Raw genomic sequence first — 24,452 nt, forward strand, 5'->3', positions numbered from 1 at the left:
TTATGTTTCATTGCTCCTAAACCACAACTTACAACAAAAGAATACTGTTATAGGGCCACATTAGTGAATGGACTTTTCAGAAATACAGAATTGACCTACGAGGCTGATTGTAGGCTCAAACACGCGTCTATACATCGTGCTGCATGCTCCGCCCACCTCAACGCTTGCAGAAAGTCCAGCCATGCCGACTTAAACCACTTCAGTACGTCTCACAGAACCGTTTTGCACATAAAATACGCCACGTCATACTAAATAGACCGCACGAGCACGAAAACAAACGCCAGAAACTACCGCCGAGCGTATACCTGCCATGCAAAACGGAGCGCTCGCCCAAGCCAGCATGCCGACTGCCCATAGATGGCGCCACTGCGTAGCAATATGGTGGCACCCATGAAAAAACAATCTATTGAATAGCATGCGCCTCCCAATCTTGGAGGTTATAGAGTGGCCCACTGGAAGCCAAGCCAGCGAAAAATCCAACATGGCAGCCTGCAAGAACACGTAGCATGGTTCGGAACGTACAATTTTTTCTGGTAAATCTAACTTTGAGGCCTCAATTCAAACGAAAAATCGGTTACAAAAATGCATTAGCTCAATGGAAACCCTGCAGTGCATTTACGAAGTCTGGAATATCCATCAAGCCCAAATTTTTGGAGTCAAGCGCCTGCTTTAGCGGCTGTTATAGATTCCGTGAACGTCGTCCGCAGAAGTGTTGAGTGCAGTGGTGGTGATTCTTTATATGCTACGTGTTATGAGCCAGCTGGAGAATGTGGCACTTGGGCGAACTGCAGTGCCAAACAATCCCGCATCAGTAAAGCATTACTTCAAGTAATCATTCTCAGACATGGAAAATAAAAGTGTTTTCTTTTTGCAGCAAGTTCTTGCTTGTTTTTTTTTTCATTTTGATTAATTCGAAAATCCGCTTAATTTGAAGAATTTTCGTGGTCCGGTGGTCATCAAATTATAGAGGTTTTACTGTATTTATGTTTCCCGTGGAGTCCAAGTTATTGGTCATCGACTGTACTTCCCTGTGGACGACAATTTTTCCCCTTTCATGAAACTGTCCACCTGGCGGACTTCCAGTGAACTGATCTGCTACATAAGGTATAGAAAGTAGGCAAAGAGAAGCTGTCACCTGCATCAAGGAACCTGACAATGCGATCAGACTTCTCCACGTCAATGCTGATGGCATCCACCCAGCCACCTTCATGGAGCTTGAGGAAGGCATCCAGGCGCCGCTTCAAGGCATTCACCTGCTCTGTCTTGCGCTTGCCACATTCCTCCGGATGGTACTTGGACTTGAACCTTGTTCAGGAACAATGCACGAAGGTTGTGCAGGACAGAGACAAAGAGGTAGAGGGAGGTGGAAGGCAAGAGGCGTAACACACAAAAAAATACATATTACTAAATACAACTCATGCGAGCTTGAACACTTTGTTTTCATTTCCCTTACTATGGTCTGCTGTTTGTGCTGTAGAGATGTTCACGGAAGCAAGAAAGCCAAAGACATTTTTCAACCTAGCAGTCAATAAAGGACAGTACAGACAGGTACCAGCTTAGCACAGGAACTTGTACATCATTGTGTATGATAGTATGAACTGTTAATCTTTAGGTTATACAACCATAATGATGAATGTCAATAGCTCTCCATCTGTCAAATACTCTGCATTACACAAATATGTGGCTGCCACCAGCCTATGCTTCACAACAGCAGAATGTCTTGCCAGCTGTATACCAGTTCATGCCCCAATGTGATTGAGTGGCTGTTATTCTCTCATTACAAGCATGGTTCTGGGGAAGCATGGTTTCCTGCAAATTGTGCCAAAGATTTTGCTTGGCTTCTCATTCCACACAGATTTTCTTTAAGCCAGCATTATATACAGGATGCCCGCCTACAATCCTACAAATTGTGATCACAGCTAATTGTACTGCAATGAACATGGGCTATTACGCTGTTTTGCTTTATAGGGCCCCTGGACAAACTTATTTGAAAATCTGATTCCATAGTACTTTGTTCCTTGGGAAATTCCCTGGCATTTTCCAAAGAATATTACTCAGCACGGCTTAACTACATGGATTTCAAGCAGTGACACAGCAAGTCTGCAGCAGATGTGCGTAAGGGCCTGTGTCCTGTCCTATACCACAGTGCCCTTTGTAAATCTCCATCTCTTTTGCCCCTGTGCAGCAAGTCCTGCAATACTCGATCAGTTACGTGCAATTGTGCTCTATCATACATTTCCTTTTTCATTTATTGGCCAGTGAGAATTCAAGCACACCTAACAGAGACTACTATCATATTCAATTATGGAATTAAATGCATATCCTGAGACCATAGAGAGTATTAAAGATCGCAAAGAATGACACAATAGGAAATTACACACAGGGACATTGCAGAGCCCTCTCTAAGGTCGCCCTAAGCTATATATTCAGCACAAATGCTTGTTCTCAAGTTACGAGAGAAGAAGGGGAACAGAAGGGCTCGATATTGTTAATCATGAACGTATAAGCCAACAGACAATGAAGCCAAGAAAAGCATCGGGGAAATTAGCTGTGGTTGAAACTGAACTGTCGAAAATAGAAAAAAGGGGAAATGAAAATGGACGAAAAGATAACTTGTCGCCGGTGGGAGCATGCATAACGCAGAGGCTGTGGGTTTGGCTCCCACTGACAATAAGTTATCTTTTCGTCCACTTTCATCTCCCCTTCTTTATTATTTTCGACAGTTCAATTTCAACCAGAGCTAATTTCCCTGATGCTTTCCATGGCTTCAATGTCTGTTGGCTCTATATGGCCACGTTCTCAAGCTAGTAACAAAAGCTCCGATGAATTTAATACCAAAATAACCTGCAACAATGGTCCAGTTATAAAGTGACAGAGGTAGGAAAACAATTGTGGCATGCTTTTCCTGCATCCTTTCCCTCTGCAGTTATCATAGCTGGTGTCCTTGCATGACACTGCTAAGCATTAACAATGAATGTTCAGAGCTTCAGTGACCACATGCACATTGGTACTTTGAGGTTCACTCATGTCAAACCACAATGCAGATGCAGAACATTTTGTGCTGCAGTACAAGGCCTGCTTTAAATATGCATTCCAGCTCATGTGCAATATGTTCTGCTCTGGTGGTGAGTGATGACTTGCTGTGTGCTAAAATCATGGCCTTCAAGATCAAGTCATGCACGCATTGTGTAGACTGTAATAACATAATAACATCTCCAGAACCATACAAAGCCGTCGCATTTGAAGTGTTTTGACAGAGTACAGTACTACTGCAAACCATTGAAACATTCACACATCAGTTCCTGAAAGCTACAGCCCACAAGTGCTTCTACGTATTTTTTTCTCATCAATTTTACTGCACAGAGGAGTCGAAAGTTGCTAGACACTGTTCAGATACAAACTTTCCTTCTCTAACAGCAAGCACTCGAAGCCAGGCCAATGTTGGCCCAATGTGGTGCCGCCGCAGGAACCAAACATAGAAAATGTTGGTTCTACACTTGGCATGCATCGGCCTCTAGTATTAGTACAACTTGAGAAAGCCAACATATAGGTTCTGTAGGCCTTCGGGGCAATTCAATCGTCTATTAATGCCCTATAACATGGCACCACCATTTTCCTTTTCACTGAGCAACATGGCCACGCCTCTAACCCCCAGCGACAGCTCAGCAAGCTCTGCCAGAAATGGCAGCATTCACCAAGTTAGTTTTCTGCAACCAAGGGCACAACACTTTTGCGCCTTGGCCTTCCCACCATCCCGTCCTGCCTTCAAGTTACCAGGCGACAACAGGGAGGGAACAACTGTTGTCCCTGAGGAGGCAAGACCTTAGCCTCAATTAATGGACTCCCCGCCTCACACCAGCTAATAATATTGACCATGTCCTACACCCATTCCTTCATAATGCCATACCTATTTAGGGGTCCTCTTAATACATGCGAGTGTGAAGAAGAAGAAGAAGTCGCCAGTGGGAGCCGAAACTTCTCGGCTCCATCGATTTATGAGTGTTTCCGCCGTTTTTTTGAGTCCTACACCCGAAAGCGGCATATCATCTGAAAGTTCAAGTCATCGCGAACCCAGGGATACCAACTTTTTGGGTGAGCGTGAACATTGCGAGTTTTTACGGCACGATAATCGCACGAGTCCCGTGTGAGCGCGGCCAGGCCTAACGACGGTTGGGCCTGGCGCATTCTTCGTTGGACTTGGGGATTGAACGAAATACCACCGAGATGGAGATAGACGAGGCAGGAACTGGAGAAACACCGGATAACGGACCCAACGACGCAAAACGCGTTTCCGCGGGAGAAGACGCTGAAGGCGTTGCGGACGGTTGGATCGAAGTTGCACACAGAAGAAGGCACCGCACGAACGCTACCCAGATGGAGGGAAAGGACGACACCCGCTCGCGAAGCCCGATGCCCCGAGGGGGCCGAAGCATAGTGAACAAAGTTCTCCGAGCAAGTAGGATGCCCCGACTACCCAGGGATGATATCAAGATAATTGTTCGACCGAAAGACGGGCTGAATATAAGGAACACGTGCGGAACGAGTCTCGACGAGGCGATACGCAAAGAAGCGGTAGTGGGCGACGACGAGATGATCACGATCTGTCCCAATCCCATGCAAAACATCCTGGTGATAAGCACACCGGACGAGACAACTGCGACGAAAATCGCTAAGATCAAGGTTTTGACGATCAACGGAAAGAGGCACGAGACCAACGCGTACGTTTCGGCGCCCGAGCAAATGGCAAAAGGGATTATCCGCAACATTCCCCTGAAGTATACGCAAGACCAGCTCATGCATGCTCTGGTGAACTCGAGAAACCCCTCTTTAACATACGCCAAGCGGCTCGGCAGTACGACCACCGTGATATTGCTGTATGAGGGAAACAGAGTCCCCACATGGGCTTACTTCAATTGCATCATGATAAGAGTATCATTGTATCGGAAACAGATTGACTTTTGCAAAGAGTGCGGCAGGCTCGGCCACCGACCCGACGTATGCCCTAGACCGGAGATCAAACTATGCCCGGCCTGCGGGTCGAAGAACCCGAGCATCGAACACGAGTGCACGCCCAAGTGCCGGATCTGCGGCGAGGCGCACCCCACGGCCGACCGAATGTGCAAGGCAAAATATAAGTTGCCACACATAGTGAAGGAGAGAAGGTGGCGGGCGAGAAGCAGAGAAGAAAGGGAACACACATTGGAAGAAGGAAAGGCCCCTCAGCGGACCATATCACCATCGGGGTACAGTATGACGCAGGGAAAAGGCCGAAGTTGCTCGAGATCCGGATCCCTCTCGCCGATAAGAAGACGTAGCCGAAGTCGTAACAGATCTAAGAACAGAAGTCGAAGCCGGAGTCGGAGTGGAAGCCGAAACCGAAACCGCCCCATGCCAGACGGCGTGCGGGCCACACATGGCGAGTTACAGACAGGGCCGCGCAAGGTCACCTGGTCCGACATAGTCGCCGAAAGAAATACATACTCTGTAAAGAGCACCCCACTTTCTGTCAGCACGAGGGAAGCCCCCGACTCCCTCCTGGCGTCGAGGATGGAGAAAATGGAGCGAGAGAATAAGGAACTTCGAGAAGAGCTGGGCAGGGCCAGAAAGCAGAACGAACAATCAGCGAGGAAAATCGACGAGCTACAACAAACGCTCAACGAAATCTTGAAGGGCATGAGAGAATCCCCTCATGAGAGGATCTCCTCCTTCACCTCCCGCGAGGCCGCCGAGCGAGGCGATGCGACCGCGACAGGAGGCGAAGTAGGGCAGATGGACATGTGTTGCGGCGAAGAAGCGCCGGCAGCGGCGGGCTCCAAGCGCAAGGGCACAAGCGATACGCCACCTACGGAAGAGTCTTTGGACCACGCACAAGCACTGAAGAGACCCAGGTCAGGAGCCAGAAAGATAGACGCGATCGAAGAGCTGGTAAACAAACTGACGGACAAGACGGAGCGAATGTTTGACATACTCCTGACAAGGCTGAACGAATCCGACGCGGGACGGAACGCGCAGTACGCAGCGGTCAACACCCAACTCGCGGCCATGAATAAGCGAATCGAAGATCTGGAACACGGGACGAAGCAGCTGAAGCAACAGCAACATCATCACCATCTGCCTGGAAGGGCCGGGGTACCATCGTCACAAGTGGTAAACGCACCGGCCATCCTCGCCAGCGACAACAACGCCAACATCACCCACACCGGGGCAGGAGGGACGCACGGACGATTGTGTCCCCCCAACACCTCTGCATAACAATCATGGCTGCGTCCCGCAAGTCCGACAACAGACGCATAGTCTGGCAGTGGAATTGCAGGGGCTTCAAAAACAAAAAAGCAACGATGGTACAATACATGAAAACGCTTGCCAATAACAAACTTCCTGTCGTGATTGCCTTGCAAGAACCTTTCGACCGGGCCCAGCTTCCGGGTTATGTGACGTGCGGTCCCCCCTACGAATCCATGGGAAGGGACGCCAGGGTGTGCACCCTGGTTAAGCGCGGGACGGCCTTCATCGAACACGAACTCGTGCTCCACGAAGAGTCGGACATAGACCATGTACTGATCGAAGTCGTGCCGAGTATTGGATGTAGGAAAACTGGCCTTTTCGTGCTCAACGTATATAGCTCCCCCTCGCAAAGATACCGCACTCACACTTTCGACGCCCTCTTTCGCGTAGCGATGGCCAAGGCCGCCTCCAGTCCCTTGCTGATATGCGGAGACTTCAATGCGCCGCACACGCAATGGGGATACGGAGCCGACTCGCCGAAAGGGAAGAGGCTAGCCGGACTGATGGACGAGCTCGGCCTGACTGTACTCAACGAACCTGCTTCGCACACCAGGATCGGACAGGGAGTGTGCCGCGACACGTCCCCAGACCTCTCCGTCTGGTCAGGCGCGGGCGTGGTCACTTGGTCGAACTCCTTCGAGGACCTGGGGAGTGACCACAGGATCCTGTGCGTGACCGTGGGAGAGGATAAAAACGAGGAGGTCGTCTGCCGAAAGGCCAGAATCGTAGACTGGGACAGATTCCGGAAAAATAGAGAGCAAGACAAGAAGGAGGGCCCGATCGAAGACATCAGCGAATGGTGCAGAGTGCTACTCGCGGACGTAGAGAAAGCCACTGATGAGATCGAATGGACGGACTGGCGACAAGAACCACCCAAAGAAGAGGCAGACAGATCCCGCGGAGCCGTGGGCGACGGCGCTCCCCAACCGTCCAGAGTGGACAGCCGGCTGGCACATCTTGTTGCGGCCAAGAAATCCATGCAACGGAGAGCGAGTAGGCAAAAACTCAACAGGAAGATACGCAAGAAGATCGCCGAAATAAACCGGGAGATCGAGACGCATTGCACCCGCCTGTGCGAGCAAGAATGGCAAGAGCTGTGCGACACGATGAACGGGAACATGAGTGTTGGACGCACCTGGAAGATTCTCAGGCACCTGCTCGACCCGGCAAGCACCAGAACGGCGACCCGTACAGAGATGGCCAAGCTGCGACACAAGTACAAGGACGACCCAGAGGCCTTCGCGGAAGAGATCGTGCAGACGCACCTCGCACGCCCTAAAGGGCAGAGTCACCCAGAGTACTGCGGGGCTCCCAACGAAGAGCTGGACGCGGACTTTTCCGTGCAGGAAATTAGAACGGTCCTCCAGCTTCTGAAGACCAACTCGGCGCCCGGTCCTGACAGGATCACCAACAAGATCCTGAGGAACCTGAATGACGACGCCATCGAGAAGCTCTGCGAGTACATCAACGCGTGCTGGAAGGAGGGCCGAATTCCGCAAGAGTGGAAGACCGCGGACGTTATACTGATACCAAAGCCGGGCAAACCGCTGGAGGTCCGAAACATGAGGCCGATCTCCCTCACGTCCTGTGTCGGGAAAGTGATGGAGCATGCCTGCCTTAACAGGGTGACGACGCTGCTCGAGAAACAGGACGCCTTCGGCACCCACATCATCGGTTTCCGGAAGGGCCTTTCAACGCAGGACGCCATGCTGCAGATCAAGGAACAGGTCGTGAACGCTCCGAGCACGCACGTGCGCGCCCTACTCGGGCTAGACCTCAAGAGCGCCTTCGACACTGTGAAGCACATGGCCATACTGGACAAGATCAGCCGACTCGATCTCGGGGCGAGGTTCCACCGATATGTCAGCAGCTTCTTGAATGGGCGCGAGGCGACAGTCAAGATCGACGGGGCTTCACCACAAACGGTCCGAATGGGTGGTGCGGGAACGCCGCAGGGCTCCGTACTCTCCCCCATGCTTTTCAACCTCGTCATGATCGGCCTGCCGGAGCGTCTTGAGGCGATCGAGGGCATCAATCATACCATATACGCAGATGACGTGACGGTGTGGACCACGGAGAACACGAGCGTCGGCGAAATGCAAGACCGACTGCAGCGGGCCGTCCGGGAGGTGGAGCGGCACCTCGAAGACACGGGACTCGTCTGCTCACCCGACAAGTCGGAGATCCTGCTCCACAGGCCGCGCAAGAAAGGACCCCTTCCGCAGGCCGTGCTAGACGCTCGTCGTTTGGGCGTCCGCGTCACGACGAGGGAGGGGACCCAAATACCGACGGTGTCCAAGTTGCGAGTGCTCGGCCTGTGGCTGGAAGAGAACGGTGCCAACCGCGAGCTGGTTGCCCGACTGCAGAAGAAAATGGCCGCCGCCACACACCTCGTGCGGCGGGTCGCGAACAAGAAAAAAGGAATGAAGGAACAAAACGTTACGAGGCTGATACAGGCGTACGCGCTAAGCCACATAGCGTACGTCGCCGCATACGCCGACTGGAACAGGAGCGAAACCGACAAGCTGAACGTGGCGATCCGCAGGGCGTTCAAGACCGCCCTGGGAGTACCCCAGTACACGCCAACCCACAGGCTCCTCGAGTTGGGCGTACACAACACGCTCGAGGAGATCGCCGAGGCGCAGAGAATCGCGCAGCTGGAGAGGCTGTCGAGCACCGTAACGGGAAGACGAATCCTGGACTTGCTCGGGATTGGATATCACGAGGCGCGTGGACTGAAAGAATCACTGCTACCGGAAGTCAGGGACGCCATACAGACGGAAAACATGCCGAAGAATATGCACCCGGTGCATGACGTGCAAAGACGTATACGCAGGGCGGTAGCAATCCTCGAGAAGCATGGAAGACAAGAAGGCGTCCTCTTCGTCGATGCAGCGAGGTACCCGCGGCCAGTCGGTGACTCTGATGGCGACGAGGAAAGTCGACCACCACCGCCGCTACAAGGGAACGTGCGAGGCGAGCCGCAGTTACCAGCACCACCACCCTTACTCTTACTACGACAACAACGGCAGCAGCAACAACGGCAACATCAACACGGCCGACCGACGGCGGCGGCGCCCGCCTTTTCCATGGCCGTCATAGATACAAAGGGAACGATCCGAGTCACGGCATCAGCGAGGCTGCCGTCGGCCGAAGCAGCGGAAGAGATGGCCATAGCCCTCGCGGTACTCCACGGAGGTGCAGAGGATAGCCTGATTATCAGCGACTCCAAATCAGCGATTCGGAATTACATCAAAGGTTGGGTGTCCGCGGATGTGGCGCGTATGCTCAACGCCCGGGCCGGGGACTTCGGATCCGGCACCATTACAAACAAGTCCCTCAAGTGGTTCCCTGCGCACGTCGGGGAGCTTGGCAGTAACAGCAACTATGACACCAACATTGCTAACGGCCGAAGACGCAACGACACTCCACCCAACCACAACGAGCGCGCCCACCTCGTCGCGAGGCAGCTTACCCGCCGCGACGTGGTCACCCAGAGGGCAGCCGCTGCCGTTGTTGTGCGGGACCCCAGCGGAGGAGTGACGGCGACGGCGGCTGCCACCCCGTCTGCCGCGGCCGCTGTTGTTACCAATACAACACAAATCGCGGCGGACGGAGCTGGGGATCACGCGGACGCCGACTGCGATGTCAGGGAGTTTCCGGCAACGTACAGAGAGGTGATTGGTCACTATCGGAAAGAAAGAAGAAAATATCCAGAACCCCACGGGCGTCTAGACAGGTCCCAGGCGGTCGACCTGAGACGGTTGCAGACGGGCACTTTCACCAACCCCTACCACCTGCACCGCCTGTGGCCCGCGCTGCACCCGTCGCCCGGCTGCCCGTGGTGCGAGCACGAACGGGCTGATATGGCCCATGTGCTTTGGGAATGCCAACGCCACGTGGAACAAGGACAAAGAGGCAGGGGGAATACAACAGCGGAACCCTCTGAAGCGGGGCGCCTCGCTGAGAGATGGCAAGCCGCCCTCCTCAGCGAGGCACCCGAAGACCAGGAGTGGGCCGTCCAGCGGGCCAGGGCCGTTGCCGAGGATCTCGAAAGATCTTCCTCGGGCGATGGTCCACTGGCAGCCTAGCCCCGGGCACCAACATCAACTGCTGGACAAATAAAGTTTATTCCTATCCTATCCTTAATACATGCAATTAAATGAGCACTGCTGGTGTCTATGCTGACTTTGCAATAGAATACTATTACAAACTTCTGGAAGTTTTCACTTGAATTGTAGATACGATCCATGCGCTACCTCGATGGTCATTCTGGACAAAACTGAGCGAAGATATTAATATGGTGCCTATGTTGGCATGTTCGTAGTAGATGACCTCGTGCAAATTTAAGTTAATAAAATTGAAACTGTGCAATCTCGTTGTGCATGTACTACGTACGCAATGGTGCACAATACATCACTCATTACATCAGCAGTTCCTGTGCATTAAATACTACAACCAAGTGGCAAGGAATAAAGAGAGCTTCACCATAGCGAAAATATCCCTGATGCAGCATTTGTTGTAGCAGAACTGAATTGAATACAGTGGTGATGGCTACGGCATGAGGTCTACCTGAACCCTTTCAAATTTTCTTGAGAAAGTTCCTAACACACTTCACAGTCTCCCCCTGCCCAACCAACATGTAAAGTAGCAAGCTTATGCAAATCATCAGCCAGAAATTAGACACAATCGCTGTGGCTTGCGTAACCTGTAGAGTACTCATCACTGTATCACATCACAATGCAAGACAATGACACATTGCACTGCCGCAAGAAGTCTGACTGCACGCTGCAGCTGAAGCTGTTCATGGTGGACTATGTACATTCTCAATCACTCATACAGCACTTTGGAAGACAGATGGACAGTAAGACTGGATTGCCCGTTGTTTTGATGGTGTCTCATTTTTAACTTCCTATGCTCTATCAAGGGGAAGTGAACACAAATGAGTTAAAGGCACGGGCAACAACCCCAAAGCCACTGCACATGTGACCAAAGCTGCAAGCAGGCTGCACAATGAATGTTTCCGCCATTTTGATCCTCAAGCTCTAAAAACGCAATTCTCACATTCCTCAGTTTTACTTTTGTATTTACAAATGGGTTTTAACTCGAAGCTCTTCGACTTGACTGAGAAAGACAGTGTACACCCCAACACTTTTTCTTGTGATCTATACGACAATGAGTGGCTTGGTAAACACATCTTCAGTCCGGCACATTTGAGAATACACCAGAAGTGTCTGGTTACAGTATTTTTGTTCAGGAATCATGCAATGTCACTTAGGCACAGTTCAGTGACCACTTCACTCAAAATGTGGCACTGCCATCTACTTTTGAGGTGGAGTGCGGAGTCGAGAATAATACTAGGATACAGAGCTTAGAGCATTAGCAACCCCATGAGATTCCTGACAGGACTTGTGAGACATGCACAGTGGCTTTGAGACTTTTTGCTTAGAGGATCCTGCACCTCAATGCTGCTCATGAGTCTCCCCAATCCAGAAACAGCAGGTGCATAAGAGTAGAAGCACAAGTGCAACAGTAAATGGGCACAGAAAAAGTAGTAAGAAGCAGCCCCTCTTCCCCGTTCCGCACTGCAATGCACACCAACAAAAATTGGTTCCTCACCTTCTGCAGACTGGGCTTTTTTAGCGTCCGGTTGCGCACACCGGTTGCGTAAATGCCCAAAGCGCAGCCACCGATGGTGGGTCGCACGCCCTGACTGATCAGAAAGGAAGCTAACGGACACGGGGACGCGCCTAACAAGCTAGCCTGACCACTGGGTTCGCCTAAGAGCACTGCCTTGTGCACAGCGCACCCTCAACCAGCTATGTGCAATCGGAGCGCAAAGAGCGCATCCGTCTTTGGGCTGAAAGGAAGAGCGCCAGGTGACAAATCAGACGGGTGGCAATCACACTAAGGAATTAAAAAGAAAATGGTGGAAAGATTGTGTTATGAAGGCAAGAGTAAAAAAAGAGCCGAACCAGTTCTCTTTTCCATTCCATATAGAAGACTTAATCGAATCATTAGACATGTGAAAGTGCACTTCGTGCACAGTGAAACCTCTTCAAGGCGACTGTGGTTCTCGAGAAAATGGTTAATCAGTTTTCAAACCCCATAGCAATGAAGAAACACAAGTAGCAAATTGTGGCTGCATTTGCACTGAGTTTCAAAACTGTCTGGAGCAGAGGTTTCACTCTAAGTCTGACAGTTAATTGAATTATCACAGAGGTGCAAGGAAGACTAACTTTTATGAACTACCTCACAGTAGCGCCTAGTGCACTCAAAGAAACTTGACACAAGGGCATATTATTTTGGGAAACAGGAGGTAAGTAGAGAATTAAACATGCAGGAATAGGTCTAGAATTTCTGCTACAACAATGTGCTTTCTGTGTCAACACCAAGAAAAAAAACTACACTTGGGAAAGAAACTAGCTTCCCTATCCTCTACAGCAAATGTGGCACTAGTCAAAATAGGCACCAGCTATGGCTTAAAGGAGTTGCAGGTGCAATAACAGTAAAAACAGAAATCAAGTAACACCTACCACTCTTCCTCCTTGTGATTGACAAAGAACTCGTTAAGCTGTTGACGCCTGAAGTCCATCTTGTACTCATTGTACTTGCGTACGGCTTCCTGGTCATCAATGCCATCGTCCTGAGAGCCAAGGAATTGCTTGAATGTCATCATAGGTGGCTGGGTAAGGCCTGCCTCAGGTTCCCTGCGGCAGCGTTCCAACAAAGATTATTGTGCTTGCCCAAATTTGTGCAGATATTGTGCTTGCCCACACAGTTTCCCCAATTCTTTACATAAAAGGCGTAAGTGATCACCTTGCACTCACTTTTCATATCAATACACGGGCTCCTGTAAAGAAAACTACGAAGGTGATCCGTGATTACAGCAAAGCCGACTTGGCTTCCATTACCACTGAAATGGAAAATTTCGCAGCTTCTTACATCGCTAATTGCGATCAGCGCTGTGTTCAAGAAAACTGGTGCATTTTCAAAAATAAATTGTTGTCATTAATCGAACGTTTCGTACCGCAAAGAACAGTCTCTTGCAAGCCACGGTCCCCTTGGTTCAACCCCTTTCTGAAGCGACTACGTAACAAAAAAAAGCGGTTGTTTCGTCGCGCAAAAGCTTCATGCAGTGACGTTGCTTGGTCCGCTTACTACCTCACTGAAAGTGACTACAACACAGCCGCCGCTAGTGCGAAACAGCATTTTTATTCTGTTACCCTTCCGTCCATCTTGCAAACTAATCCTCGTAAATTCTGGACCATAGTTAACGGTACTCCAAGCAAAATAATCCAATTAACATACCCAAACGATCAACCTGTTGCTCCTGAAGAATGCTGTAATGTATTTAATGATGTGTTCTCTTCACATGTTACCACAATGCCTAGTGGATTACCGGTTTTATCCAATTCTGGTTTTTCGCCCATGGATCCAATCTCTATTGACTGGGTTGGTGTTAGCTGCCTAATAAACAATCAAAAAACGTCCTCCTCTGCCGGCCCAGACTGCCTGAACTCAAAAATTTTGAAGTGTACTGATGTATTTTCTGCTGTTATCTTGTCACACATTTTCACTCAGTCATTACAGCAGTCTGTTCTTCCAAACGACTGGTGCGTGGGAAAGGTGATTCCAGTTCATAAATCAGGTAACACACACTTACCCAGCAATTACAGGCCTATCTCACTAACTAGCATTTCATGTAAAATTCTTGAGCATATAATATATTCACATTTGGCTGAGTTTTTAGAATCAAACTCCTTTTTCAACCCCTGTCAACATGGTTTCCGTAAGTTCTTTTCCTGTGAAACACAGCTCTTAACATTTACTAATGATCTCTTTGCAATTTCTGATCTAGGTACCGACATTGATTGCGTATTTCTTGATTTTGCGAAGGCCTTTGACTCTGTGACCCATGATTTACTTCTGCTTAAGCTGTCTCAACTTAACTTGGACGCAAATGTACTCGAGTGGATAAAAAACTTTCTTTCTAACAGGACGCAGTTTGTAAACGCTAATAACTGTAATTCTCGGTTTTCTAACGTACCAGCAGGTGTTCCTCAAGGGTCAGTCCTGGGTCCACTTCTCTTTCTAATCTATATTAACGATCTTCCGAACTGCGTTCTTTCCTCTTCCATAAAGCTTTTCGCGGATGACTGTGTTCTCTACCGTAAAATTACTAATCCTTCAGATTCCCAAGAACTGCAGGACGACCTTAACCGCGTAATTGAGTGGTGTTCTAATTGGTGCATGCAACTAAATTCAAATAAATGCAAGGCCATGCGTATATCTCGTAACACTGCCACGCACACCTACTTTATTAATGGTGCACCTGTGACGTCAGTTAGCTCTTACAAGTATCTCGGCCTTCACATATCAAATAACCTTTCTTGGCACTCGCATATTGACTATGTTACTAAAAACGCTAATAGCATGCTTGGTTACTTACGCCGTAATTTTAGCTCTGCCCCTTCTTCCCTGAAGCTAACCCTTTATAAAACTTTAGTTCGCTCCAAATTGGAATATGCTTCAGCCATTTGGGATCCGACTCAGTCGTCATTAGTTTCTTCTCTTGAAAGTATTCAAAACCGCAGTGCACGCTTTATATTATCTAATTATTCTCGCTATGCAAGTATTTCTTCAATGAAACGAACTCTTAACTTACCTGATCTTTCGTCACGCCGCAAATATTCCCGTCTCTCCCTTTTTCACAAAGTTTTTCACTTGAACCCCCTTTTAAAAGAGACCCTTCTTACCCCTCCGTCATATATTTCTGCCCGCACTGACCACAGCCTTAAAATCGGGGTGCCATTGTGCCGTACTAACCGGTACAGTGACTCATTCATCCCCAGGACAAGCACGGACTGGAATCGCCTTCCCGCCTCAATCGCACTCATCACCGACCCTACTAACTTCAAAACCGCCGTTCAGAATGCCTTTTGTTAATATCTTTTGTAAATTTTTTGTTAATACTTGTTTGTATTTTTAATTTTTTACTGCATTACTTCTTGTTTTGACTCCACTCCTTTCTGTAACGCCTTCGGGCCTTGAAAGTACGTGAAATAAATAAATAAATAAATAAATGTAATACAAACTCACGCAACGGCTGCAATTAAGTATCAGGAACACTTCCCAAGCCTTTACAAAATACCATCTGAGAAATATTTCTAAATTTCACCCATCTAGAAGCTGCACTTCCTTCACATGAAAAGTTCCCATGTTCCCATGAAACAAGCAATGAATCCAAGCTTAGCAGTGCTGTGACCTTTTGACAAGACAGTCTCATTCTGTGCAGAGAAACAAGTTGTATTTCAGAACAAAATCTTAAAGGGCAACCTCAGAAATTTTTCTATGTCCACTGGCCTTAATAAAATGTTCAATATAAGTTATCTTATGCATTCTGATTATCTGTGCCAAATGATACGGCTGCAAGACATTTGGTTTTCCTGAAAATGGATTTTAAAGATTGGGGGCATGTTCCCGGCTCATGCCCATGAATGTATAACATTTTACTGGTCACCATGCATCTATGACATCAGAGTCTACACCACCACTTCACCCAGAAACAATGAAGCTGGCTCCTTTTTCTAGGAGACAACAGCCAACAATCACCGATTTGACAGACATGATGACCAGTGCTAATCTTGCCACAGCACAATGCATTCGGCTTGGAGCTCATCAGCTGCCTCGCGCGGCACTGGTGGCAGGTCAAAAAGCAAATAAGCAGCGCTTATATTGTCGCTGAAGTTGCTGCTGTCTAGTTTGAAAGAGCTGGAAAAAGTTCCCATGTCGTCAAAAGACATCGTCAGCTTCAATTTTTTGGCATGGCACCACGTGTGCTGCGTGTGTATCACACGTTCTGCATGTTTACATTACAGCAGTGTAGGATCTGACATCATCGCTCTCATTGTAGACATCACATAAAGCAACAACACGTTTTGGTACCTCACTTACTGGTTCATCAAGATTATTGGTGAGTTTCTAAGCAAATTGAACCACTCTTCAGTGACAGGACTGTCAATGCCACTTGAAAATGACAACATACTGATATGGTCAAAAAACACCGGAGTTGCCCTTCAACAGGAAATAAACCCATATTTACATGACAGAAACACCACAAAGTTTGCAAAAAAGGAAAAAAAAAAACAAGGGGGAAATGTGACCTATATGTGACTAAGGTAAAGGGAATTAAATAGCAGTATCATTTACATGGTGAATTTTTCCACGGATCCCATCAGCATGTTTAAGTGTGTTAACGAATAGAATGTCTACAGCCCATACCTACAAGAGTAAGGAGGCACAAACGGAGAGGAAGCAGTATAACTAGGAGTAAAAAAGAACAGGAGGAGTGGGTGAAAAGAACAAGACAAGGGCAACCTAAATAGAAATAAGTGAAGCAGCACCGAACTGGACTAAATTGTAGTCCATGTAACTGACCAGCAGAGCAGTGACAAGTTTTATGATGAGCGATTTCATGGCAAGTTTCAATATGCCACTGCTGCCACAAAGGGTGCCTGCATAGCAGTCCTTGGCTGGTTGAAGAAAAACTTTGGTAAGAAATGAAAAGTTTCCTTTTACAGTGACAAACAGGACATGAGGAGAAAAGTGAGGGAAGAAAGGAACATGGTAGAGAAGATGCAATTCCCTCCTCCCTTTTATTTTTCTGAAAAAAAAAAATTCTCTACAAGCACTTTTCTCAGCATTCCCTCAAGGTTGTCTTGAACCCAAGTAAAGCAGCAAAGTGGCAAGCACTACTGGTACCATGGTGCCAATAGGGCAGGTACATATGTGCTCTGAGTGTGACAAGATCAATCTATTCATATCCTGTATATTTTAACCTGAAAGGGCAACTCGTGTTTTAACCATACTACAAGCATGAAATCATACACACAGCAAGGAAGGCAACCTCAGGTCTCGGGGCATGACAGTTGGGACTTCTCCATGCACCTACGACATCATGTGGCACAATGTGGTGCAATAGTGGAAGTTGGGGGAGGTTGCCTGGCACCCCCAATAGCCCGATTTCACAAGTTTCACTACACCACTACTGCTGCAAAGGATGCTGGTATTAGTAGTCCTTAGTGGGCTGAAGGGTAACCATGGTATACAAGTATTGTACCATGACAGACCCGCTTCGTCGTCGAGATTGAGAGGTGCGCAGGTGAGAAGAAGATTCTACAAAAGGAGTGGGGTTGAGGAGATGCACCCTGAAATCACCCTCTAAAATTGAATGAAAAAACCCACCCCAATGGCACTCTCCTTGTCATTCCCCTCAATGTTGCCTTGAACCTAGGTACAGCAGGAAAGCAGTGAGGATTAGTAGTGTCATCATGGCACTGGCAGAACTGCTGCGCAAGGGCTCTGCATATGGCGAAATCAGTCTGTTCCTTTATTAGCTTTCAACCCTCTAGGGCAGAGGAAAAGATAAGTCAGAGATAGTTGATGAAATTAACTTTTTAGAGGTATTCGTGCTGTAAGCACTTGTGCGCAGCGCTTTTCTTTATTCTTTGTCTGCAGTTACCGCATGCGTCATCAGGTGCCCCTATCATAACACTATTTCAATGACATCAAAAAGACAGCTCACATTACGTCCACAAGAATGCATCGTACAATGCATAAAACAGCAGGCTCGCTTTCAGTCAGTCGGCGCACTTTCCAATGCACAATGTGTTCCTTCATTAGGTTCACCCGTGGTGACAGACTGTTTGGTGATGTTGACTCCCGTAGATGGGTCTGGAACTCTCCTTGAGATAATTCCCACTTTACCTAAAATTTAAAGTGAGCAATAAAAACCATAAAAACTGCCTATCAAACTACTGATGACCTCTTTATCTTATATACAAACACTCGCCTAATGAAGAGTTTCCTTCATTCAAGCCCATTATAAGTTTCTTGCCTGCCTGCAAATAACTGCACAAGCCACACAAATACAGTCGAACCCACATGAAACGAATTACAGTCGAAACCCACTTATAACAATATTCAAGTGCCACAAAAATTCCATTGTTGTAACCAATAATTGTTATAACCAGGTTGTACAAAAAAAAAATCAAAATAGGGGATGGCATAGCTGTTCAAAAAAAAAAAACTATAATGACGGCAAGGCCAGTTCTCCTCTCCACCACCTTAGCTCCATCCGGCTCTGATTGTGTTGACTTGTTTAACTGCTCAACTCTCCTTCCTGCGTTCTCCGATCGCTTTTTGTTTACAAGCTGTGGCTGTCGGCTTTCAAGAATGGCACTGCTATAACTGCAAAGAGGGGTCACAGGTGGCAAGTGACAAGCTCCACCGAGGCATCACTTTGTTGGCCCCAAAAGGCGCCTTTTAAAGAATGCAGGAATGTTGCCGCAGCAGCATCTCAGCTTGAGAAATCCAGAAGGAAGGCTGGGATGAGATTGTCACAAGCATTTCGCCATTTACTTTGCACTGGCTTGCACAAGAAAACCGCATATCGATCAGCCTTTCTTGCTTTACACGAAGCTTGCCGACATCCTTCTCCAAGACATCCAGGTGCTCCACATAGTGCTGCGGAAAGTCCCTTACGAAAACAAGCCCATGAGGGACTGAATCACCTACAGGGCCTCCTGCTGGAACAATGTTGAGGCAACCTGCCCTATTGCGTCATCACTGCTGTCGTGGCCACTGTTGCTATCCGATGCAAGCATATTTGTGACGATTGCCTCATCAGTTAGAAGAACTTCGTTTCCAAATCTATAGCAGTGCGTTTTTTCGTGGATCAGCCATCTTCCGTTTCGGTAGCGACGGCGGCAGCGTTATCAGCGCAGCGGTGCGGTCCATTTGTGTTTCAGAGGGTGGTGCGGCAGAGAGCTATGGGCGCAGCCCATTTGTGTTCAAAGGGGTGAATGGGTGACGAGAGAGATGCACTCAAGCCTGGCGTGATCTCCCATGGAGAGAAGCAGGCGGCGGCAGTTGAGGAGGCAGGCGATTGTGCAGCGGCTCGCATTTCACCTTTTCTTTTTTTTTCTTTTCAAAGATTTCGCATTCCATTACCTTTCGGCGCGGACACACAGCAGCCAAACTTCATCATTATAACCAATACAGCATGGGGGCATTGTAGTAAGCGGTTATTCCCCCATAGAAAACATGCAAAAGTTGACGGTGCAGCAGCTTTTCGTTGCTATAACTGAAATATTGTTAAAACCGGTCAGGGTGTCTACCAAGTTGACATTTCCAAATTCCCTGAGTTTTCCAGGTTTTCCCTGAGTGCCATTGCAAGTTTCCCTGAGTGATGCAGAACTATGTTTTATGTCAAGACGGGCTTAAAACATGTCGCCTGATGCTGTCACTCCCTAGTAGGCACATGAAAAAAATGAAAAAAGCGACTTAATCCAATTTGAATACTAACGAGTAGTGTTTATGTTATTCAAGAAGAGAATATAAGGCAGTGGTTAGTAAAATGCACAGCAAATAAAGTGTCTTTGAAAAACATTGCAATGGAGTCGGACATTCTCAAATACGAATAAAATAAAGATGCATATAGAAGCAAATATTTTCGAATATGAGCTATTTCTATCAACTGTCGCAAGCTCAGTGGTATGAGGCCCGAACTTTGTCACAATTGAGATTCTCTCTCAACAGCTCGTAAGTCAACCTCAACTGTTCTGACATACTCTCAGCCCGCGCACGACGCCCGAGTGTTGTGTTTCACTGCTTTAAAGAGTTTATTTTGGTTTGGATGAGGGACACCTGCATCTCGGCATCAGCCAAAACTTTATTTTTTGAGCTCAAGCTCCTTCAAAACGGCGGCAGCAAGCTTCCTTTCCCGTTTATTCCTCAATGCGTAGTTCATTTCTGTTCTTGTCCTCCTTTCGCCACTCGTTCGCCCCAAGGACCATTTGAAGCATCTTGGTCAGTTGCACAGTCCACGACCGATTTTTCGAACTCCCTAGGGGCCGCGAAAACGTCCGAAAAATTGGCCAGTTGCAAAAAAATAAACGCGTGTCATTTACTGCCCTTAGGGACTCAAACCGCGCCACAGGCACGTTCGAAAATGCTCTGAAGGCCTGTCGCTACACATATTGGACATATCGGTGCTCGTAATGTGACAGGAAATACCGGCTGCACGCGTGTATAATTAAGGAATACATACTGTGTTCCGTGGCAATAGCCCCTTCCCACGCTTGTTATGCTTCACTGCAATACTTTTGTGTATGCTTCACCAAGTAACATTTCTTTACAGAGGCGAAGATGACTTTCAGGAACCGGCATTTTCCATGTCAATCGCGAGGATCACAAAGGCGGAGTCTATACCATTGCTGACAGCAGCTAATTCTTTCAATAAAAAACTCGGCACCAAACGGCAAGAAGTTTCATAGCGAACGTCGAAGCAGCTAGGCCTAGCGTCGCCGCAGTGGTGACAACGGCTGCAAGCGGATCTGCGTGCGAGAGTGTCGGTTCGAGGTGGCGAAGTAATCAAAACGGCAGCGGTGGTGCCTTTGATTATTGCCGTTTCGGACCTGCCATCACGGCAAAACGTCCGGCAAATCGGACGGCGAAGAGTTCTTACGTCCGAAATTTCACACGTTCTGATACGTTGACTCTATGGGGTACGTGACGGTGCCGCGAAGCCGTCCAAATTATCGGGAATCCGGAAAGTCGGTCCTTGACTGTACACTAGCAATTCCTCCAGCCGACGACAGGGCGTCAAAGACGATTCATTACGATTCCTGTCTGTTACTCGAGCCAGCATTACTGTGACTTTCGACCCTTTCAGTAAAATTGCCGCTAATTTTCCTTGATAGAGGCCCAAATTCCCTGAGTTTTCCCTGACTTTTTCCAGACTACTTAAAATCCCTGAGAATTCCCGGTTTTCCCGGTTTTCCTGGTTGGTAGACACCCTGCCGGTATCATTATAATTGGGTTCAACTGTTTTATGTAGAACCAACAGCTGTAAAATCTCCTTGAATGTTTTAGTAACATTTTTATTTTATATATTAAATTACCTATATATCAAACTTTTTGTGATCCCCTTCAGATGCGATATATCAAAGTTTGACTGTGTCTTAGCTGCACTGTCAGACATACTGTTACGACTTTGTACCGCTGCACCACTATTACGACTTTGTGGTCCCGTAGCGCTCGTCACCCGTTTCGTGACAGAGCGTTGGTAGCGAAGACTCCGAGCCAGGCGTCGATGAGAATAACGAAAGGGATTTTATACATTATATACAGGTCATTGTACAGGACAAGATCGGATCGGCACTGGGGCCGAGAGCTCACACAAACGCGACTGTTCCCGCACGGCAACGTCCGGCGAAAACGCGTGACACATCTCACCCCAGTCGGGAGCGACACTGTCTCCCGGTGGGTCGGCGGATCCTGTTTTTCAGGCAGCGCGTCGCTGCTTTTATAATCCCCGAGGAACCATTGTCACTCAAACGGCCCAATACAAAGTCAGCACACGACGGTCGTCCGAGGGGTCCAACCAGCGACCGCGCTGGCCACCCGGTTCAAAGTTCGCGCGCGCGGAGACCTCCATGCAAAAGGAGGTGCGGCGCCGGGCTGTCTGGCACACGCTGACACGTCTAAACACGTCGCCTGCCGATGCTTCTCCCGCAGGACACCGCTGCCTGACGGCTCAGCATCTTGACTTGTGAAGGGAGAATTAGGGCGCTCGCAGGATAGATTCTGCATCTTGCAGATTCGGAATCCGGGCTTGTGGTAATGGCACAACAATACCTAATTAGAATAAATTTCTTACTCTCTATAGTTCAATCCTACCATACATTCAAGATTGACAAAGTAAACACAGAAATTGCAGCTAGTTTTGCATTGACATCATCGGTGTGAGCATAGCAGCACTAAAAATTTTCGTCACAATTGACCACTGTTGAATAGGCAGATTGAAAACATTAACAAAAGTAGTGACGTCCTTTAAATGCAATCATGGCATAATGCAAGTACAAGCAGTGACACGAAATGTTATTCCATCTTTAAAGAACAAATCGCATGGACAAAAATAACCTTGTACAACATCAGTACTGCATGCTTACTGTGTTTTTCCACATATAGCCCGCCACTGCACATATCCCGCACCCGCAATTACAACAACCCAGAAGGAAAAATAAAATTTGCGGAAATAACTGCACACGACAACACTCATATCTTTGCAAAAACAGTTTCCATTCGCAGATGCTTGACTCGTCCACGTCTCATCTTCGGCCAGTGGCTCTTGTTCGCCTCCACCCCCATCCACCTCTCTCATTTCGGCAATGCTGATAAGGCTGGATTCACACGATGGACGTGATCACAGACAAATCAGTCACATGACACATGATGCGAATCAGATCACTTCGCAGCCAACATTCACATGACAGAGGATGACAGCACAGAGAAAGCTGCACTGGCATCAGCAAGGCAATGGAGCAAACACGTCCAAGCCGAAATTTCCAATGGCCATCTGGCTCTCCACTGTATCACGAAGCACTGCGCGCAGATCGAGGACGAGCTGCAGGAATAGAGTTTGCCGGTGCCACGTGCACTATTCGCGAGCTACTGATCCCAAATTGGTAACTCATAAAGAGGAGGAGAATGGTGAAACATGAGGAAGGGGAGAAGGAAGCATCAGAACATAGGGGTGGGGAGAGGGTGGGGTGTTGTTCCCCAGGAAATAACGAAACATATTAAGGGGCCCTGAACCAGTGCTTATCGAAATCGAGAAATGCATTTGAAGTTAAATTGGACTGTTTCAGAAATAGCCTGCCGCAAGAAGTTCTTCAATGCGTTCTGCAGAAGTGGAATTATTGGCAATCAAAATTCATGGTGCTGCAGCTCCCCTTCAATGATTTCAATCACCAAGGCTATGGCGGAGTGGGGTGTGCCCACAACACTCCACCTGCTGAACGTCACCGTGAAGCGCAGTTCAAATTTGCTTTTGGATGTTCACAATGATGCCCTATTTCCAATTATGCAGCCTACATGTCAAATATAGTTATCCTCAGTGAGCCGCAGTGTGCTCAGCCAGTGGATTAGTCCCGGCAACCCATGGCGGCCATGGATTCTACACTACGTAGCAGACCACAGCTACATGCAACTATAGCGTGTGCTTTGTGCAAGACAGGCTAGAATGCACACTCGCGCTCATGTGCTCCTGTCTGGCTGTGCTACGTGATGCGAAATAGATCTGTTTTGCACCAGCATGTCCAACAGACAGTAGCCGATTTCAATTTATGCATTTTTGAAGCTCATTACGAAACGAAGTCTACCAAGGCGTTTAACCAGGAGTAGCCAGGAGGCCAAGAGTGAGCACGCACTGGCCAGCATGCATGTGGTCTAATCTTAAGTTTCGCATGACTCAAGGCTAGTTGAGTGTTCAAAACTAGTTTAAATTAGTGGGACCCAACGAAGTTAATTCCTGCGTGGGTGGCCATGGCCGAGCGTAAGCAGATGATAGTCGGCTTCTTTTGGAAGTACGTAATTATTATCAAAATTCAAAAGCAGATTTTCACTTACTTCAGCCTGCTTATTAAACTGCGTCAATAACTATACACATTAACTATAGGAAGAAGTGCATTGATTCAAACACCCTTCTTGATTGATGTCAGCTGTTGGCCAATAGCAGCCGCATATGGGAATCTGCTACATTATGAACAATGTGTCTAGAAAAGAATGAGGAGCAGGCCTCTGTTGAAAAGAAAGCATTTAAGAAAGCTGACCTCACAATCTGCTTGCGAGATCCACGCACCATACACAACTGTGAAGTTTGGCTGAGATGTTCACAGTAACATATCCTATCTGCTGGCTGTGTTTTTTTTTCCACCAAGCCTGAGTGGTGGTTCAGGGCCCCTTTGATGGCAGAGAACCTTGCCTTGAAATTGGGCATCACAGCAGTGCAGTGTGAGCTGCTGTGAAGTCACACCTCAAGAAGAAAACAACCTTGGTAATCTTAAGCAGATGTGAAAACCCGTGAACGTATAGGATTACTGCTAATTTCTTCGGCCAATTCGTGGGCCTTGTGAATGGGCCAAGTCGAGATGTGGACAGCTTTGATGATTTGAGCAGATTAAAATAATCACAACAAAGCTGAAATCGGGAAGCCGGCGTTCTTTACATGAGCTAATCGTTCCCAAAAGTTGTGCTTGCTCCACCTTATGGTAGAAAGACTTACTTCAAGCAGAATTTGTATTTATTCCTTACTGTGTGTA

General features: G+C 48.0%; 1 protein-coding gene across 5 annotated transcripts in view; it reads right to left on the reverse strand.

Annotated features, from left to right (window-relative positions):
• The window catches only part of Ars2 (arsenic resistance protein 2), a 102,021-nt gene that overhangs the window by 63,053 nt on the left and 14,516 nt on the right, over positions 1-24,452 (reverse strand). For all 5 annotated transcript variants that reach the window (XM_065433740.2, XM_065433742.2, XM_065433738.1 and 2 more), the window contains 2 exons: positions 12,822-12,995; positions 1,136-1,305 (listed from right to left, as the gene is read on the reverse strand). In XM_065433740.2, the coding sequence (XP_065289812.1) occupies positions 1,136-1,305; positions 12,822-12,995 (344 nt within the window). The remainder of the gene's footprint in view (positions 1-1,135; positions 1,306-12,821; positions 12,996-24,452) is intronic.

Source organism: Dermacentor albipictus, chromosome 5 (assembly GCF_038994185.2).
Source record: "Dermacentor albipictus isolate Rhodes 1998 colony chromosome 5, USDA_Dalb.pri_finalv2, whole genome shotgun sequence".
In the NCBI taxonomy this organism is placed as follows: Eukaryota; Metazoa; Arthropoda; class Arachnida; order Ixodida; family Ixodidae; genus Dermacentor; species Dermacentor albipictus.